Source organism: Puma concolor, chromosome D3, assembly GCF_028749965.1.
Source record: "Puma concolor isolate L17-30 chromosome D3, mPumCon1.1.hap2, whole genome shotgun sequence".
Taxonomy (NCBI): Eukaryota; Metazoa; Chordata; class Mammalia; order Carnivora; family Felidae; genus Puma; species Puma concolor.
In genome coordinates, this window is record NC_141678.1 from 58,602,549 (window position 1) to 58,620,543 (window position 17,995).

The 17,995-nt window shown below is 42.8% G+C and overlaps 1 protein-coding gene across 8 annotated transcripts in view; it reads left to right on the top strand.

Annotated features, from left to right (window-relative positions):
* Window positions 1-17,995, top strand: part of KIAA1328 (KIAA1328 ortholog) — a 361,755-nt gene that overhangs the window by 331,854 nt on the left and 11,906 nt on the right. For 4 of the 8 annotated variants that reach the window (XM_086682790.1, XM_025931439.2, XM_025931440.2 and 1 more), the window contains one exon: window positions 9,496-16,246. The exons of the other annotated variants lie outside the window; for them this stretch is intronic. In XM_086682790.1, the coding sequence (XP_086538916.1) occupies window positions 9,496-9,706 (211 nt within the window). In that variant the 3' untranslated portion in view covers window positions 9,707-16,246. Of the gene's footprint in view, window positions 1-9,495; window positions 16,247-17,995 lie in introns of those variants that run through there. 8 annotated transcript variants of the gene reach the window in all.

The following is a 17,995-nucleotide window of genomic DNA, read 5'->3' on the forward strand; positions in this document are numbered from 1 at the left end:
TAAAAATAAAACCAACCGTTTTAGGGGCCCTTGGGTGACTCAGTCGGTTAAGTATCCAACTCTTGGCTGCGGCTTAGGTCATGATCTCACAGTTCATGATTTTGAGCCCTGCATCTGGCTCTGTGCTAACAGCATGGAGCCTGCTTGGGATTCTCTGTCTCCCACTCTCTCTGCCCTTCCCCCACTTGCACTCACTCTCTCGTAAATAAATAAACATTTTTAAAAGTCTTTAAAAAAAAAACCCTATAGTTGTAGCATTTCCCTAAAAGTGTTAGCCAGTACAATAATATAAGAATAAATAATGCAAATAATAGAAAACTCGTAAACCCTGTCATTATTTATATTCAATAAAATTGCTCACCAGTAAAACCCATAAGAAATCAACTGAAACAATAACCTAAGGAAATTGAGAGAGTTCAATAATGTACAAAACTTAATTACTATAAATCTCCATACCAGCATATTTATAATTTTTTAAGTTTATTTATTTATTTTGAGAGTGAAAGAGAGAGAGAGAGCATGTGCACATGGACACATGAGTGGAGAAGGGGTAGAAAGAGAGGGAGACAGAGAATCCCAAGCAGGCTCCATGCTGTCAGTGCAGAGCCTGACACAAGGGTCAGACCCACAAACCATGAGATCCTGACCTGAGTCTAAACCAAGAAGTGGATGCTCAACCAACTGAGCCACCCAGGTGCCCCAGCATTAGCTATTTTAAAAAATATTAGGGAATTCCTGATAATAAACCTAAAAGAAATTTGTGTAACCTCTCTGAAAATGTATTTCCTAGCTAATTAATTGCAAAATAATATTTATCTTTTCTATTTCTTGAGATACCAATAAGATGACAGTAAGTAAATGTTTTTAAAGGTATAAAGTCACAAAAATAAGTGCAATAGAGAAGTCATCAATATATCAGAGATTTATGTACACTTTTGGAAAATGGAAAATGAATGGAGGATTAATAACTTACTAAATAGAATAGAAGAAGCTACCACATAGAAAGCACTGACAAAGGTATTCACACAAAAAGAGATTGATGTCAGAACTTTGGAAAGGTTTGGCAATTAGAAACAATGTGCACAATGGAAAATAGTGATTTGAGGTGGGACTAAAAATATTATGGAATGGACATTTGAAGTAATAATTTAAAAACCCAGTACCTCTGCCACAGTACCATCCATATATGGAATATTAGTCCCAAAGAGAAGACTGGAGATTAACTATGGAGAGATTCAACAGAGAAGAGACATTAAGGAATGTCATACTTTGGAAGGTGAGATGGCAGAAAGGGCTGAAAATAGGATAGATTCAAAGTCTACAAATGGGAAAGTTGGCTCCCTCCCTGCCTCAGAAGTATACCACACATCCTTCCCATGTAGAATATTGGAAGATTGTTCTCTGAAGAAGCTTTATAATCCCAGAAAAAAAGACCTCCACATACTGATGGGAGTGGGATTGCAAACTCTACATTTAACCTTTTAAAGAACTGCCATACTGCTTTCCAAAAAGGTTAAATGTAGAGTTTGCAATCCCACTCCTATTTATCTACCTAAGACAAATGAAAACATATGTCCATGCTAAAATTTGCACATTTTACATATGCTAAATGAAAAAGACAGTCACAAAAGACAATATATTGTATGATTTTATTTATATGAAATGTCCAGGTAAATTTATGGAAATAGATAGTGCTTGTCTAGGGCTGGGAGAGGGGGTAGAAATAGAAAGTGACTGCTAATATGTATAGGGTTTCTTTGGCAGGGGCAATGAAAATGTTTTCAAATTAAATTATAATAGTTGCCTATTTCTTAATAAACTAAAAACCACTGAGGTGTATGCTTTAAATACGTGTAACTTCTGCATGTATTTTTTATTTCAATAAAACAGTTTAAAGTTTATAAAGAAGCGATCAGCCACATTGAATGCTGCAGAGACATTATGTAAAATAAGGGCTACAAAAATTCCATTTGATTTAACAATACGGAGGTCTTTGATGAATTTGGCAATTTCAATTTTAGCGGTGTGGTAGAAGATGAAAGCCAGATTGTAATAAATTGAGAAATGGTTTGGTTATGAAAGGAGAGATCTTCTTAAGCACTCTTGATTAACCAGTAAGCAGGAAAAGATTGAAGGTTCTAGAGTGGATAGTCAATACAAAAACGTTCCTAAGAAACATAAATGGAGTGGTTAGTCTTATCTAAAAGAAGGATCACTTCCTTCAGTGTGAAAGGAAGAAATGATGAGTGCTGAAAGACTTGTAAACTTGATAGAGTAAAGACAATTTCTCTTTAATGACCTCTGTTTTCTCTGAAATGGGAAGCGAGGCCATCTGTTTAAGAAACTAGTGAGAAGGGGGGAAATGAGAACAAAACAACTGATGAGAGAAATACAGTAGCTTTGTCAGAAAATGTTTAGCACCTACATAAGATTAGTGACTATGAATTTATATTGGATCTGCTCTTTGCTTTTTTCTCTGAACATTGTTTTATTTACACTAAGTTGCCCAGCTATTAACTCATAGAAAAGGCAGACATTCATGCACTGTTGTGCTTTTGCCAGGTTTAGGGGAGAGGACAGAAAGACAGTGGACACATTATTAAGAGCATTGTTAAATAAGTGATTGGAATGCCGGACCATGAAACTGAAGTTGAATAAGGGATAAAGGGCTGGGAAGAAAGTATGCTGTTAATGGTCCCACCAGGACAGAGAATTTTAGTGATCTTGTTCACCACTTTAATCTTCATTCTTAGAACAAAAATTGTTTGAATTAATGGTCTGATGAGATCAATGAGCAGAGACAGTGGAAGTAGTTGAAAAAGTAAGCTTGTGGTTAAGATGTGGGCATCAGGAAGTAGTAGGATGTTTGAATTACTGAATTCAGAAAAGATGCCATGTTAGTTGATGGCAAGTTACAGGATATGAAGAGTTGGGCTTGCTGAGAGAGTCTTTGACCTGAGATATCAAAGAACCAAGAAGTCAGAGTGTTGGTCCAATGTCATCCATGTGATGTTGACATTAGCAGGAATGATGGTAAGAGGTGAATTGAAAGAAAAGACTGATCCAAGCGTTAACATCTTCAGTGGCTGAGATTGAGTGGGTAAATAGATGATATAGATGAAGAAAGGTTGAGAGTGGTAGACCAGACGACAGGATACTCAGAGCAATAGGAACTTAATGTACTGGGGGAATAGTGATCAAAAAACAATAATGGAAGCAGTGATGATTCCAGTACTGCCCTTTGACCATGAAATACATAGAGTATGTTGAGTGTAAACAATGCCCACTGAGAAGAATGGAGGGAAAGCATTGACCTCAGCAAGAGAGCCAGGTTCCAGTTAAAATAAAAGTTGAAGGAGGTTCTCTAAGAAGAGTACCAAATATAGCCAAGTATATCATGAAGCAAAAGCTCCAGAAGTGTTGAAGGCCATAGGAAGGGGTGGGAATAAAGAGAGAAAATACAGAATATAATAAAGGTAGCAGTAGTTTGCTAACCTATGATGGATTGGAGTGGGGAATACCTTTGGGCATTGATCAATTGAGAGAAGGAATAAGAAACATAGTTGATTTCATCTCAAAAAACCTTGCACCTAACCGAAGTGCTCTTCGTTAAAAATAATGTTGTAAAAAAATTAGTATGGAAAAAAATGTTCCAGTATACCAAATGAAAAAGTAGTTTACACAAACCATATGTGTAGTAACCTTTTTTGTAAGATAAGAAGAAGAGTATGTGGGTGGGTAATACTTTTGAGAATGTTTGAAATATATGGTGATTTTTTAAAAGACTAGCTGTCAAAAAAATGCCTATGGAGGAAGGCACTAAGATTTAAAATTTAAGCCACTGGCCCATTCATTTTTTTTTCCCAACAATATTTAACACCTACCTACCTTGTGTCAGATACCATTCTTGACACTGGAGATAATATCAGTTAACACAATAATGACCCTACCCTCACAGAGCCCATGACTGGTGAAAGAGATAAACAAAAAATCATGTATTTTAGGTAGTATTGAGTGATATAAAGAAAATAAAACACCATAATGAGATAAAGTGACCATGGTATGATGGCTATTTCAGATAGAGCGTTTAGGGAAGGGCTCTTTGAAGACGTGACATTAATGAATAGAGTGAGCAAGCAAGATCTGACAGCAGAGCATCCTAAGCGGGGGATACAGCACATGCTCAGGCCCAGAGGTAGCTGGATTGATGGAGAGGACCAGGATTTAAAGGAAAAAAAAAATGAATTCTGTTTAGGATAATTTGACATGCCAATCAGGCAGCGGTTGGGCATGTGAGTCTGGGACTCGAGAACAAGCTTCATATTGGAGCTATACATTTAGGAGTTGTTGACATATGGATATTAAAAGTCATACGAATGAGTGGAACTACCTAAGATATGACAACTAAGGATTGAGCCCTGGGACATGCCATCATTTAAAAGGCAAGAGAAGAGGACAGTAATCAGGAAAGGTCTGAAATCACAAAAGATGAAAACCAGTAATGTGAGGGAAAAGCTCCAGAGGCTGCATCCTCCCCTGGGCTTTGTCTCAGTATCCTGCTAGGTCAGGAGGCAGCCAACACTGGAACGAGAGTTCTAGAGGGACACAATTAATGCCAGTACAGCCAAGTTCAAATTGCTTCCTGGATGGGAGTGGCAGAATAAACCAAATAAGCCTTCTCACCTTATCGCCTCTCCATAAGGAAGCTAGTTAAGTCAGCCTGTGTGCCAGGGTAACTCCTGACTACCAACTCGGTGAGGTACAGAGGCAAGAAAGGCCCACATAGTCGATGCCTATGGCTAAAAATAGAGTCTGAGTTTTTCGAGGGATGGTATTTTATGGATGTGAGTTAGTTACTTATCCGTTTAAATTAACTGCATACCAAACTCCCATCAGGGCCAGGCCAAACTAATCAACTTTTTAATCTCCTGTCCTATGTCACCTCAGCACACTTAAGACACACTGCTCACAGAACACAGTTTGATTAACTAAACAGTGCTCTTTGCTGTATTTAGTGTAAAATGCTATAGGAATTCATTTTGTATTTTGCTTTACTGCTATATAATTCTGGTATAAAATTGAGTGATTTCTCAAGCTGTGGTATTTAAAACGATCTTTATTAATTTGTTGCTTTTTAATCTGCAAATTATGCGGTCTTTCCTGATGGAAAAAGTACTATTAAAAACACTTGTTGAACGAAATTAGCTATGAGGTGCCACTGAAATCCGAGGCCCTTGTCTACCACAGCCTTTCTGATTTCTCTGCCACAGTGTAATCCGTGATTAAGTATGGCTTCTAGAGAAACGGAGTCTATATGATAACAGCAGAACCATGAAGATAAGCATTTATACTTTAGGGTAAATTAAATTATTGGCAAAAAGATAGCCCAGTTGATTAGAAATGTGGATATGTTCACACTGAGTTACAACTAATCATACTATACTTTTCAAATAAAATGTAATTGGAAACAGCAACCATTTTCTTCACTTTTCCTTTAGTTATACATCTTCTTTATCTTGGCAGAGAGACTAAAGAACACAAGTCTAGGAAGTCAAGTTGCCTGGATTAAAAACCCTTTGGCTCTGCCACTCACTTGCTGTGTGACCCTAATCAGTTCACGTATAGCTCTCTGGACCTCAGTTTCCTCATCAGTAAAATAAGAGAATTATTCCAAATGATGTCTAAGACCCAGTCCTCCATGACTAAGCATTATTAGTGTTTGCCAATATCCAGTTCCCCTCCCCTTCTGGAGCCACATGACTAGTTCTGGCCAATCATATATAAGGATAAGTGTTTGCCATTTCCCGGCTATAGCAACCTATATATAATTCTTCAGCTTCCCTGCCTGCCAAGACAATAGGGAAGCTTCCATGTTCCAGGTGGTGCAGCCAGAAGATAGTGAACCCACTCTCTGCCTGGACCTCCTTTAAGCATATGGCATAAGCATAAAATAGATTTGAGTCATGTTAAGCCATTGGAGTTTTGAGGCTAATTTGTCCTGGTGCATAACCTAACTTATCCTAACACATCAGATCTAACTTTCTATGGTTTTGTGGGTCACTCTTTCCATGTTCTAGAGATTTTTTTTTACTCTATTATATGTGGATAAGAGTACTATGAAGGAATTTGAAGCCCACAACTTTTTTTCAAATGGTTAAATAAGTTGGTACCTATTAAATCAGTCTTTAAACACAAATCCCTATCATTACTCTCTGTTTCAGCTTGTTTCTCTGAAAGATTGATTTCTTACACACTTTCTGATCCCCAATTATTTTGGCTCTAATTTTTTAATGGAGAAAGTAGCTGGTTTATTTCCTCATTCAGAGTATCTCTCCCTAGCTGTTTTAAGCATGAAATTGTATAGAAAAGTACAGCTTTCCATTGTTTCTAACTTTTAAAAAAAGTCTTGGCAGTCCGTATAAAGAGATGAATGTTACCATTGCCAGGTGTCTCCAAGGAAGATTCAAACAAAGCCCGTGCCTTGAGCATGAAGTAGATCTGTCTTTATGATAAACTTTCTTGGAAGCAGTACCCAACTCATTGGCTTACACTTTAAGATGTTTTGGTTGAACACAGAAACCACTGTGTTGAATGATAGATATAATTGTATTGAACAGTGTCTTAATGCTGTGAGAATAAAAACTGCAAAAAAAAAAAATCTGCTAAAAGGAATTTCAGTTTACAGTTTTTCATATCATAGAAAATGATGACATTTCCATGCATGAAATATAATCTGATTTTGCCTGGGACTTGAGGGCAGGGTGAGGTACATAACTTATGAAACCAACGCAAAGTGAAAATGTGGGGTCCGTTGTTCAAAAAGTAGGATGAAAATGTGCAGTTAAAGGTCCTAAAATGCAAAGCTTTTTCTTTTAAGAAGAAACGTATAAAGCATAACCAGTAATGGTGATTCGTGAGTAATAACATACACCTGCAGATAGCAAAAAAATGTATATTTTTGTGGTCATAATTTTATATAACAAATAATAATACTTTGCTAATGTGATAACTTGACTGATCCTAAGATTTTTCTGGCTGGCTTTTCTTTAAATTCATTTATTAGATCATCAAAATTGATTCATTTAGCAAGTTTATTTTAAATGATACAATTAAAAGCAAATCAGTCACTCTCGGCAAATGAAATAGCGCACATAATTTCTGGCAATTTTTAATTTTGAGAAGAATATTTCTGCTGATACTACTGACACTGGAAGTGTTAGGGATATGTTAAAGGCTCTGACAAAACTGGGATAGATTTCTGATAAATGATTTAAAAATATAAATTTCAGTATCTCTTGAGCTGATGACACAGAGCAATTTTTCTAAAAAGATTCGATTCTTTATACACATTAGCTTTATGTGTGTCAGAAAATCTAATTTTAAGTATAAGTTTGTACTGTGTTGTTTTTCCCTGGCTTTTCCTATAACTTGTAGAGGTCATACAAGAAACCAAAAGTCACTTAATGATTTGTATATAATTCTAAACTCCTACTTTTGCTTTCTATTGCTGTATCTTTCATGATGTAGGAAAATTAATTTTAAAACTGTCTTCCTCACTAGTTCATTTGAAGCTGCATGTGAAAATAGTGTTCTTTTCCATCAGATGCGACAGTCTTTAACATTTAATTGCTATTTCTGAACCTGTGGATATTTGCTTTGCAATGATGCAGCAGTTTTTAAGACCAGATTCTAAACTCCTCAAAGAATTCTGATATTTCTTCGGTATGCTTTATTGCAATGTCCATGTATATACTTTTATTTTATGATAATTTACTAACGTGTTATTGCCTAAACACCACCATTCCCATCTCCGCGCTCAGGCCAGAGAGCTAATGTTTCGCCTTGGGGACAGGATCTGGGAAAAGACAGGCAAGCCAGCCTCTCACCGCTGCTGCCGCTGCTTGCCTTCACCATAACCGTAACCAATCTGGGCCCAGGTCCTAGCCCAGCCACACCCCTGGGGCCCTGCAGTGCCCCAGGCTGCTTCTGGTATGAATGTGCACACCAGGAAGGCAGGCCAGCTGTTTGGCATAGGCACTGCCCATTGCCCACTGTGCCTGTGGGTCCAAACCCACATATGCATACCCAGCACATCTCCTCTGCTAACACACCTGCTCCCTGGTCTCATCAGACTTCAAAAACACAAGGTCAAAGATAAAATCAAGAGCTTCAAGACCACAACAGAAGAGCATTAAGCCAAGTCCAGGGCCCTGTGCAGATGCACAGGTCACACATGCCCTGCTTGAGGCTTCATGACGTATCTGTAGAAATTACTTGCCCCTCATATGAATGAATGTGGAGGCAGATACATTTATGCCTTTGACATTCCATACTGGACATACATACAAATAGGCCGTGGATGAGGATACATATTATTGGCCACCACTAGTTTCTCTGCCTCTATGCTGCCCTAAGCTTACCTTTGTTTTGTTTTGTTTTGTTTTATTTTTATTTAGAGAGAGAGAGCGTGCGCACATGGGCAGGAGAGGGGCAGAGAGAGAGGAAAAGAGAATCCCAAGCAGGTTCCTAGCTGTCGGCATAGAGCCTGATGCGGGGCTCAATCTCATGTACCGTGAGATCAAGACCTGAGCCAAAATCAAGAGTCAGACACTTAACCGACTGAATCATCCAGGTGCCCCTAAACTTACCCTTTCTGATGAAAATGCTAGACACCAAGGCAGACTTTCTTTGGAGGGGGCTCTTTATAGATTCACATGAGAGTGTCTTTTCCCAAGGTTCTAGAGAAAGTGGGAGTAAGATAGCAGGAAGGGAACTAGTATTTACTGAGTACTTATTATGTTATTTTATACCAACCGATTAATTTAATTGTAACAGCAGTTCTGTTAGCCTTTTATGCATGAGAAACTGAACTGAGAGGTTGAAGAACTTTCCCAAGATCATACAGCCTGCAAATGGTAGAGCAGAGATCTAAACCAGGTCTGGCTGGCTGCAAAGACTTTGAGAGGCAGCTTTAGTGTCCTGGATGTGAGCACTGGAGACAAACTACCTGGGTCCAAATCCTGACTTGGTCATATAATGGCTTCATGTTGGATGAGTTACTTCCTGAGCCTCAGTTTCCTTGTGTATATAGTGGAGATCAGACTAGTATAATACCTACTTCACTGGGTTGTTTAGAGGGTTAAGTGAAGGTTGAATATATATAAAGCGTTAAGAACAGTGCCTGACACTTAGTAAGCTTGCAATAAATGTTACTATGTCTGTCATTACTATTGTCAAATTCCTTTGCCCACTCCACAGTCTCCCTTCACAGGTTAGAAAAGAATGTTAACGATCAGCAGAAGAGAAGAGCTTACAGACAGACAGCAGGAGCCTTCTGCTGTTTACCTTCTCTAAAGTTCCCCTAGAAGGCCCCCTTGGAAATGACGTGAGCGGTGATCTGATTCTCACCCCAGGCAGCCCAACTCTGTAGGCTTCTTGGATTCTAATGTTCCATCAGTCTGATCATTTTCTGTCTGGGTTGTGTGTGTGTTGCAGGTATGAGACCTCTCTGTTGGATTTGGTTCAATCTCTGAGTCCAAAGTCTGCTCCCAAACCTCAGCCCCATCCCTCCAGAGAAGCTGGGGCCTGGAATCACAGTACTTGCCGATTTAGTCCTCGAAAATCAATCTGGAACAAGGTGGGGGCAGGCAGGACCCCTGAAGACCTGGAGGAGAATCAAATTCTGGAAGATATCTTTTTCATTTGACATTGAAACACATGCTACAAAATTTCCATCAGAAATGTGTGGGCTTCTTTATGTACTGATCTAGGGTGTTAAATTATTTGATGGCAAAGTAACCGTGTCTCTCCCATACTAGCATCCTGTTGTGTATTGAACACAGAAATCATTCTACGAACCCGGAGTGGTTTTGGTCAGACCAATCAGTAGGTAACACATTAAGGGGTTATGGGGGTGGAGGATAGTATCTTTTCTAGGCCAAGCCTTGTCATATTCGGCCTGATTTCAAGAGTGTTTCCTTCTCAATACTTTATTGGAAAAGGTTGGCTTTCTTTCGTATACAAGGAAAATGTTTTCACTGAAAGATCCCTTTGATTTCAAAGTAGCCGCTTTGTAACATAAGCAGTTTCAGAAAGACCCTTTACCTCTCCTTTACCTCTGTTCCCTCACTGCCTGCCTCTTTGTACGCGTAGCCATTGAATCCCAAAGTTGGAGCTCCTGTGCCTATGCTCACAAGCAACCCTGGGGACTAATTGTGAGCCAGTATCAGTAGTCATCAGCCCAGCAGCTGCCCATCCCTCAACCAAGGGGCACAATGGGCTAGGGGGAGGGACCCACCCAACCCTTGGAAACCAGCATTAAATCACACAACAGAGTGACTACCCTCAGGAAACAAAATGGAGGCACAGGCCTAAAGTGTTTTTCCTGCCGTCCACCCATTTCCCAGGATAAATAAGAGCAATATCTCAGTACGTCTTATTGGCCCAAGTGTCTATATTCTTCACTCTTCGGAACTGCCCATGGCTGTATCTGGGGAAGATGGCAGAGCTAGAGAGGGGCATCAGCTACCACAGGCTGATAGGCTCTCCCCAGGCCTCCCTCCTACCTATGAGGATCAAAGGCCCTGGTGACCAGGCCTTTTATGTGCTCTGCTCAGGATCACTGTCCCACTGTCTCATGACCTCAAAGAACCATCTCTACTTGCCAGATTCTCCTTCACCACCCCAGGCAGAGTCTCTCCATCTTTCCCACTGGGCCTCCATTTGACCCGAGAAGGTCTGTGGAAGAAGTACACTTGAGGCCTCGTTTTCTCTCTGTTCTCCTATTCAGCAGAGCTCTTGAGATGGGTCCTTCAGCTTACAATGGGCTCTGGTGGGCACTCATGCTGATCGGCAGCATGATGAGCCCGGTAGAGCCAGTGAGTTTAAAACTTCTCGGTCATTGGAAGCAAGGGGAAAATGTGTCCCCAGATGTGTATGCTCAATGACTGTATTTGATCTGGAAAGTGTTGCTTTTTTTCTCTCCCTTTCACCAGTCCCAGGCTTGAAGTAGGACCAAGAGTCTTTGTCAGTTAGTGAGCGTTGGTAGCCAAAGTCAGGCCACCCAGTGCAAACTGCATTTAGTGAGCCTGCATGGCCTTATCAAAACTAGATTATTTAAGCCTACAAAAGCCTTGTTAAGCAGATTCCTCATCTGAATGGATCTCAATTTCACTGTCTCTTCAGGCTGAGGCCCTATCATCTCTACTCAGCCTTCCTTTACTTGGGTCTTTTTGCTCTTTGGAAAAAAGAATGGAACCTACCAATGCCATATCCTTAATTCGAGGTCAAGATTAACTAGGTTTAGGCATTCAACTGAAAGGTTGAAAAAATACTGCCAATTACAATGTCCTTTTAAAATTCACCCCTGTGAGAGTAACTGAGTCCATTTCATCCCATTTCAACAAGTGTTTGGAGTTTCTTTTGGTGTGGCAGAAGGGGTAGAAGCTGAGAGCCTTCAGCCATTTTCTCAATTAAATTTAAGTTTCCAGAACTTTCTTTTCCTTGGCCCAGGTGTCATGAGTACCTTAAGTACATCCCCCCTTGGATCAGCCATAACGACACTCTCCCGTTTGGACGCCGGTGTCTTTACAGCTCTCCAGAGTAAGAGGTGCCAGAAGGACCAAGAAAAGGATTATGATTTCTTTAAGAAGCTTGTTTGCCTTTAGAAGAATCATAAGTGAGATTTAAGCTGAGGTCTTTTGGGGTGAGTCTATCACATGCCACAGATTGGAGTTTAATTGCTTCTTTACCTCCCCCTGCATGAGCAATTTGGAAGAGCCAAGATGAATTTTCAGCAGAGCATCAATCAACGTATTTTTCATATGCTACATTCCCCCACCAGTTGCCTTTCTGTATCCTGTGGGCATTTCCTGTGTGTCAGGGCAGTAGGATGTGAATTTGTGTCTAATCCAGTATCTTCCTTATGAATTGAACAATGTATGTTAACATCTTACTCTGTCTTGGAGATACATATGTGGAGATACATATATATATGAAAAGGTTCTTGTAGGACCTCGAGGCTGTTGTAGAGCCTGGACGCTTGACCTAATTGCAGATATCGTATGAAAAGAGGAGCAGACACAGAGGGGTCAGGCTTTCTTCCTGGTAAAGTACTCCCAAAGTGACTGCCTCCAGCTGCTTCCTCAAAGCAAGACTGGATACGTATTAGGAGAGCTGCACATAGGGCCACAACATTGCCTACCCTGCTACCCACTATTCTGTGAGAGAAAAAACAACCAGTGTTTGCAAAATGGGAAAAGGCAAAGTATATCCACCAAAGCTCCCTACAAGGGCCCAAAGTGCCTGATTTAGGAAACTAAGGTTAATCAAGGAAAAGCTTTTGCTGACAGTCATCCTTCCTGGAGGCACACTTGTGTTCATCCAAACAGACCCCATGGTGGGGACTTCTCTAGAAAACCCCAAACGTCACGAGGAAGGAGGAGCCCTCTCCTTCAGAGCTGCCCTTGGCTGTTGGCCCAGCTCCCAGCACCTGGCTCCTACGAGAGATTTGCTAGCCAGAGACTCTGGGAAGCAATAGGCCTAAAGGAGAGAGCCGGATGAAGTCTGCGGTCATTAATGAGGTGGAGAGACTACAGCAGACTCCTCCCAGCTCGTGCTTTAGCCTCCCCTCAGTGCATATTGTTTCTAATGTGGGCAACTGTTCATATACATGAGAGATTTTAAGTTAATCAGTTAGCTCCATGGCTATTCTCCTCATGTGGTTGTGGTATCGAATCATCCCTTCGACACCCCTCCTCAGATCTGTGAGGCGTAGCTTGGAAGCAAGAGCAGTACCACAAGTTATCAAAATGTTGTTTTCCTCAGTATGTGTTAAACATCAGGAGCATGGGTCAGCTCAGAGAGAGGAAACGGTTTGCCACAAACTGTTAGGTTTTCCTGGTTGACTCCAACCCACTCCCATCACGTGGACCCCAAGTCTCCTCTAGGCTGTGTGGTTGCTGGAAAGGAAGTTTCAATGTACGTGCACCCCTGAGTCCCTTCCATGTGCCTGTCACCCAAATTGTTCAGCAAGGAAGAACTATCACAGCACTCGGACACAGGAAAAATGGTCCTGTCTAGGTGGCTTTAGGTGCTAAGAGATGGTGGGGAGGGCTTGTGTGCCTGAAATGCCCAGTTTTGAGATCAGACTCGTGGATCCAATTAACAGCCAGAGACTCTATCCTGCCCCTTTTTCCCCAGGTCAATCTGGCACCTCCCCCTGATCAAGGGGACTGCAGGTATCCCTCAGAGGAGGAGGTGGCAAGACCACAGTCCCCACTCAACCAGCTCCGAGCCCTGTGCGTCATCTTGTTCAATGCTTATGATATTTGTACTTTTAAAAAATCATTTCAGGGGGGCTCTTGGGTGGCTCAGTCGGTTAAGCATCCGACTCTTGATTTCGACTCAGGTCACGATCTCACAGTAAGGGAGTTCAAGCTCCATGTCAGGCTCCGCACCGACGGGGCGGAGCCTGCTTGGGATTCTCTCTGTGCTTCTCCCCCGCTTGCTCGCTCACTCTCTCTCTAAAAATAAATAAACTTTAAAAAAATAATAAAAATACAAAACCATTTCCGTATATAAGTGTCTCTTGTAAGCCACCTTTAATTCTTTGTGGAACGAGGACAGGGAAACATGTACACGTGCCTAGTGTTCAGCATCTTATCTTGTGCACCGATAACGAACATGAGGCCTGACCGACCCTAACTGAGGCCATCGGCCAGTAAAGAATAGAATTCCAACTCAGAATCTGGGGGTGGGAGGGCCATTACTCCCTACTCCCCCCTCTGTCTTCCGGTCAAACCCGAGTAGTAACGAGTCCACCTCCTACTCCTCAATCTGCCCCCTCCGCCCTCTCTGCTGACACGTCTCTAGGACAACAGTCTCTGTGTTGGGCTCCCTGCTAGATGGCCTGGACTCATCCTTGAAAGAGTGACTTAACCCTCTTTGCCTCGCTCTTATCTTTAAATGGGGATCGTGACAGAGGCTACCTCGGAATTGTCGTGAAGGTGCAGCGAGCATGTCGAGCACTCAGCCCAGGTAAATAAGCACTCCTAAGGGTTACCTGTTAATTTTTCTCCGTGAAGCGACCACAGTCATCTTGCCATGTCACGCCCTGGCTTAAAGCGTTGGAAAGTTCCAGTACTTCATTTCCTATTGCACTTAAGTGGGAGCGTGGCCTTCTGAGCATTAATGCATGAGGCTCTTCATGGTTTGGCCCCTTCGTTTCCCTGCTGTTTCTTTCTCTTGACTTCTGTGCTCCAACCACTGTGAACTTCCTTAGTTACTGAAGGCAGCGTGATATCCTTCTTGCGAGCTTCTCATGAGCTTTCTTAGCTCTCTGTATATCCTCTATCACAACACTTACTGTGCTAGGACTGTCTGTTTATCTGTTCCCTCCTTTAGATGGTAGGCCCCATGGTGGCCAGAATAAGATGTTGGTCTTAGCCATCACTCAGTCCCAAGAAAGGAGCATGATTCCTGGCACGTTACAGACTCTCATCATTATCAGTTAGATGGATAGGTAGGTGCACGGGTGGAAGGGAGGAAAGGAGACTAGGAAGAAATTAAACAGATGTGTGCCTCCAAAGTTCAGTACCCTGAATACTCCAGGCTGCTTACACCTCTCTCACAGGGAGAAAGATAGGGCTGTACTGAGGGGTCTGGGGACATTCTATTGCTCCCTCTCTATTCCCACACTGACTCACATTTTCTCTCCAAATAAATCTAAGACTTAACAACTTTTCCTGTTTAAAAACCCAAAGGACTCCACGATGCTTACAGGGCAAGGAGCATGCACTTTAGAGTGACCTACCAGGCAGGACTCAGCATCTGACCCCACCTCCCTCATCCACCTCACCTCCCTCCTCTCTCTGCTCTATTCACCTTTCCAACTCACAGCTATTGGCCACCTCCCAAAGACACGCTGCTCTTTGCCATCTGTGTGGCTTTTCCACATCTCTGTCTCATGGATGACTTTCCCAGACCTAGCTCAGCTGTCACCGCTTCCATATTCTCCTGATCCCTCTGGGCATCCTTATAGACTCTGCTTCTGCTAATGCTCCAGAGAACCTTCTGTCCTATCCCACCTCAAACTGTGCTGTATTGTCTTGTGTACTGTTTGTCTCCCTATTAGCATGCTGAGTGTCCAAAGACGACAAATATTGACCTTGGAATCAACTCAGCTCTACCACTTGTGAGATGTACACATTTAGGCAAGTTATACTTTATAAATTTAAGCTTTATTATAAAGTTAAACCTTACAGGGGCACGTGGATGGCTCAGTCCATTAAGCATCAGACTCTTCATATCGGCTCAGGTCATGATCCCACGGTTGTGGGATTGAGCCCTGCGTAGGGACTCTGTGGTGAGCCTAGAGCCTGCTTAGAATTCTCTCTCTCTCCTTCTGCCCCTCTCCCCCACTTGCACTCGCTAGTTGCCTCTCTTTCAAATAAAAAAATAAAGTTAAACTTTATCAATTATACTTTCTAAGCCTCAAATACAGTAATTTATAAAATCATTTATAAAAAGGGGGTGGTAATTCCTACCCTATGAGTTGGTGCCTCGAACGCTGACCTAGCCCGGGAATACTAGCCCAGAGGAAAACTAGAATGATTAGGCAAAGATGCCCATGCAAGGAGGCTGAGGCAGGGTGTCCAGTGGAGGCAGAGGGGGCTCCCTGGAATGTAGGGACCAGAAGTCCCAGGAACAAAGAGCAGTGTTGGGGTGCGGGAGACAAGAGGCGTTCAGCCGGAAGACCAGGTCCCGTCCCGTCTGAGATCTGCACAAGGCATGGGCGCCGGCCCCTCCCTCCCCTTCCTCTGCGGTCCATAGCTGGGCGGCCTTGGCCCGCACCTCACTGGCACCACCGCACAGACAACAGCCCCGGCCTGACCGCCACCAGGATGTCCAAGGCCCACGGTCCTTCACCTGTGCTGCAGTTATAAACCCTGGTATCCCTGCTCTTTGTCCTTCTCTTCCCCTGTGCTGAGACGAGGGGCTGGAAGGCCAGCTGTCCCGCCTCTTGTTGCTGCCAGCCGAGACTCCATGAACCCCCCCCCCCCAGCCCTGGCTTTCAGCGTCCTCCTCCCAGCTGGAGGTGATTTAAGCTTGTTGGATTTATATAACATTGGGAAATGGTAAACTGTGTAAATTTGCTATGTTTTCCAGGGACAGTTATTTATGGAGAGGCATTTTTAACTCAAGTGCAGAAGTGTTAAATCATTATAATAAATTCATGCTATTCAGACTTTCTTACATTGTAATAAATTTTTTTCTAAGCATGAATGAGGAGATCCATGATTCCTCTAATATACTATTATGTATTTCTTCTCAAAATGACACAACTTACTATATCAACGTGGAGAATAAGAGAAGGAGATTTACTGCGATGGAGGGGAAAAGGTTGAGTAACAATGAGTGTGAGAAGGGTCTCGGGAGCAGTGACCCCAGGCAGAACTTTTCCCTGCCTCTCTGCTTGCCGCGCACCTGCTGGGAGGAGAAGCAGGTGCAGCCCCAGCAGGGGAGGGCCAGCTAGGGCTGCAACCCCCAAATCTCCCAGCTGAGCTTAGGAAAAGAGCAGAGAAATGGGTAGGGGCCCCGGGGCTTCCGTCCCACCCTATGCAGGGGGAGGTGCCGGAGTGGGCGGTCTCCGAAAGGAAAAGCCCCCTGGTCTTCCAAAACCTTCAGTCCCCGGTGGAGAGCGGCCCTGCACACGGCCCTCTCCTCACCTGTCTCCCACCTCTCTCCTCACCTGGATGCTCACCTGGACCAGAGGGTTCGTACCTTTCATCAGATCCCCAAAGTTCAGGACACACTGGTCTTCAGTAAGCTCTGAGGCCTTTTGTGATCGTCCACTATGCACTGGGCAAAGTCCAACGACATGGGTTCTGACCACCAGCAGCACACAGGCGCTCCTTCGAGCCTTCGGGAGACTTCCATCAGGATCTTCCCAGAGATAGGGCACTTTTGCTGGGTGAGGGCAAGGACAGGAGGGTGTTCCAGGCAGAGGAGGAGCAGTGTGTCAAAGGCATGGAGACAGAGCCCCCCAAAGTAAGCTCACGCGGACAGTGTTGAACGCTAGGCCTGGTGTTCAAAGTCAGAGGAGTGGTGGGGTCCAGCGGAAAGACACCCATATAGGTTCCAACTATCGCTGCTTCCCTGCTGCCTGTCACCTCCCCAGCTGGGGCTCCCAGATCCCTCCTTAATAGGGAAGGAAGAGGGAAATTGGCCCCTCCAATGCCTGGTCCAAGTGGCTGACAGCTATCTTCAGGCTGACCCAGCTAATTCCAAACTGGCCACCTGTTTTGTTTTTTTTTTTTTTTTTTTTTTTTCCATTTTATTTTGAAGTCAGACTTACAGAGAAGTTTTGGAAATACCGCAAAGAATTCCTGTATACCCTTCACCCATATTCCCCAAGTGTTAACATGGTAACTCATTTGCTTCATCATTCACTCTTTCCCACACGTATATAAACACATCTATTATTACCTTTTTCCTGAAGTATTTGAGAGTAAGTTGCACACATAATCCTCTCTAATAGTTTGGCATGTATTTCCTAAAAACAAGGACATTCTCTTACATAACCACAGTACAGTGATCAAAATCGGGAAGTGAACATTAACACAGTGCCGTTATCTAATCTACAGACCTTAATTGACATGTTGCCAGATTTCCTTATTAACTTTCTCAGTTTCCTTTCCTTAAATATCTTTTTAACAAAGGAAAAACAATGCTGGCTCAGAATCATACGTTGCATTTAGCTATTGTGTCTCTCTAAGATGAGTACGATCCACTTGTTTGGTTTTTTTTTAAGCTTATTTATTTTTGAGAGAAATTGCAAGCAGGGTAAGGGCAGAGAGAGGTGGAGAGAGAATCCCAAGCAGCCTCCACCCTGTCAGCGCAGAGCCCAACTCGGGGCTCGAACTTGTGAACAGTGAGATCATGACCTGAGCCGAAATCAAGAGTTAGCCACTTAACCGACTGAGCCCCCAGGCAT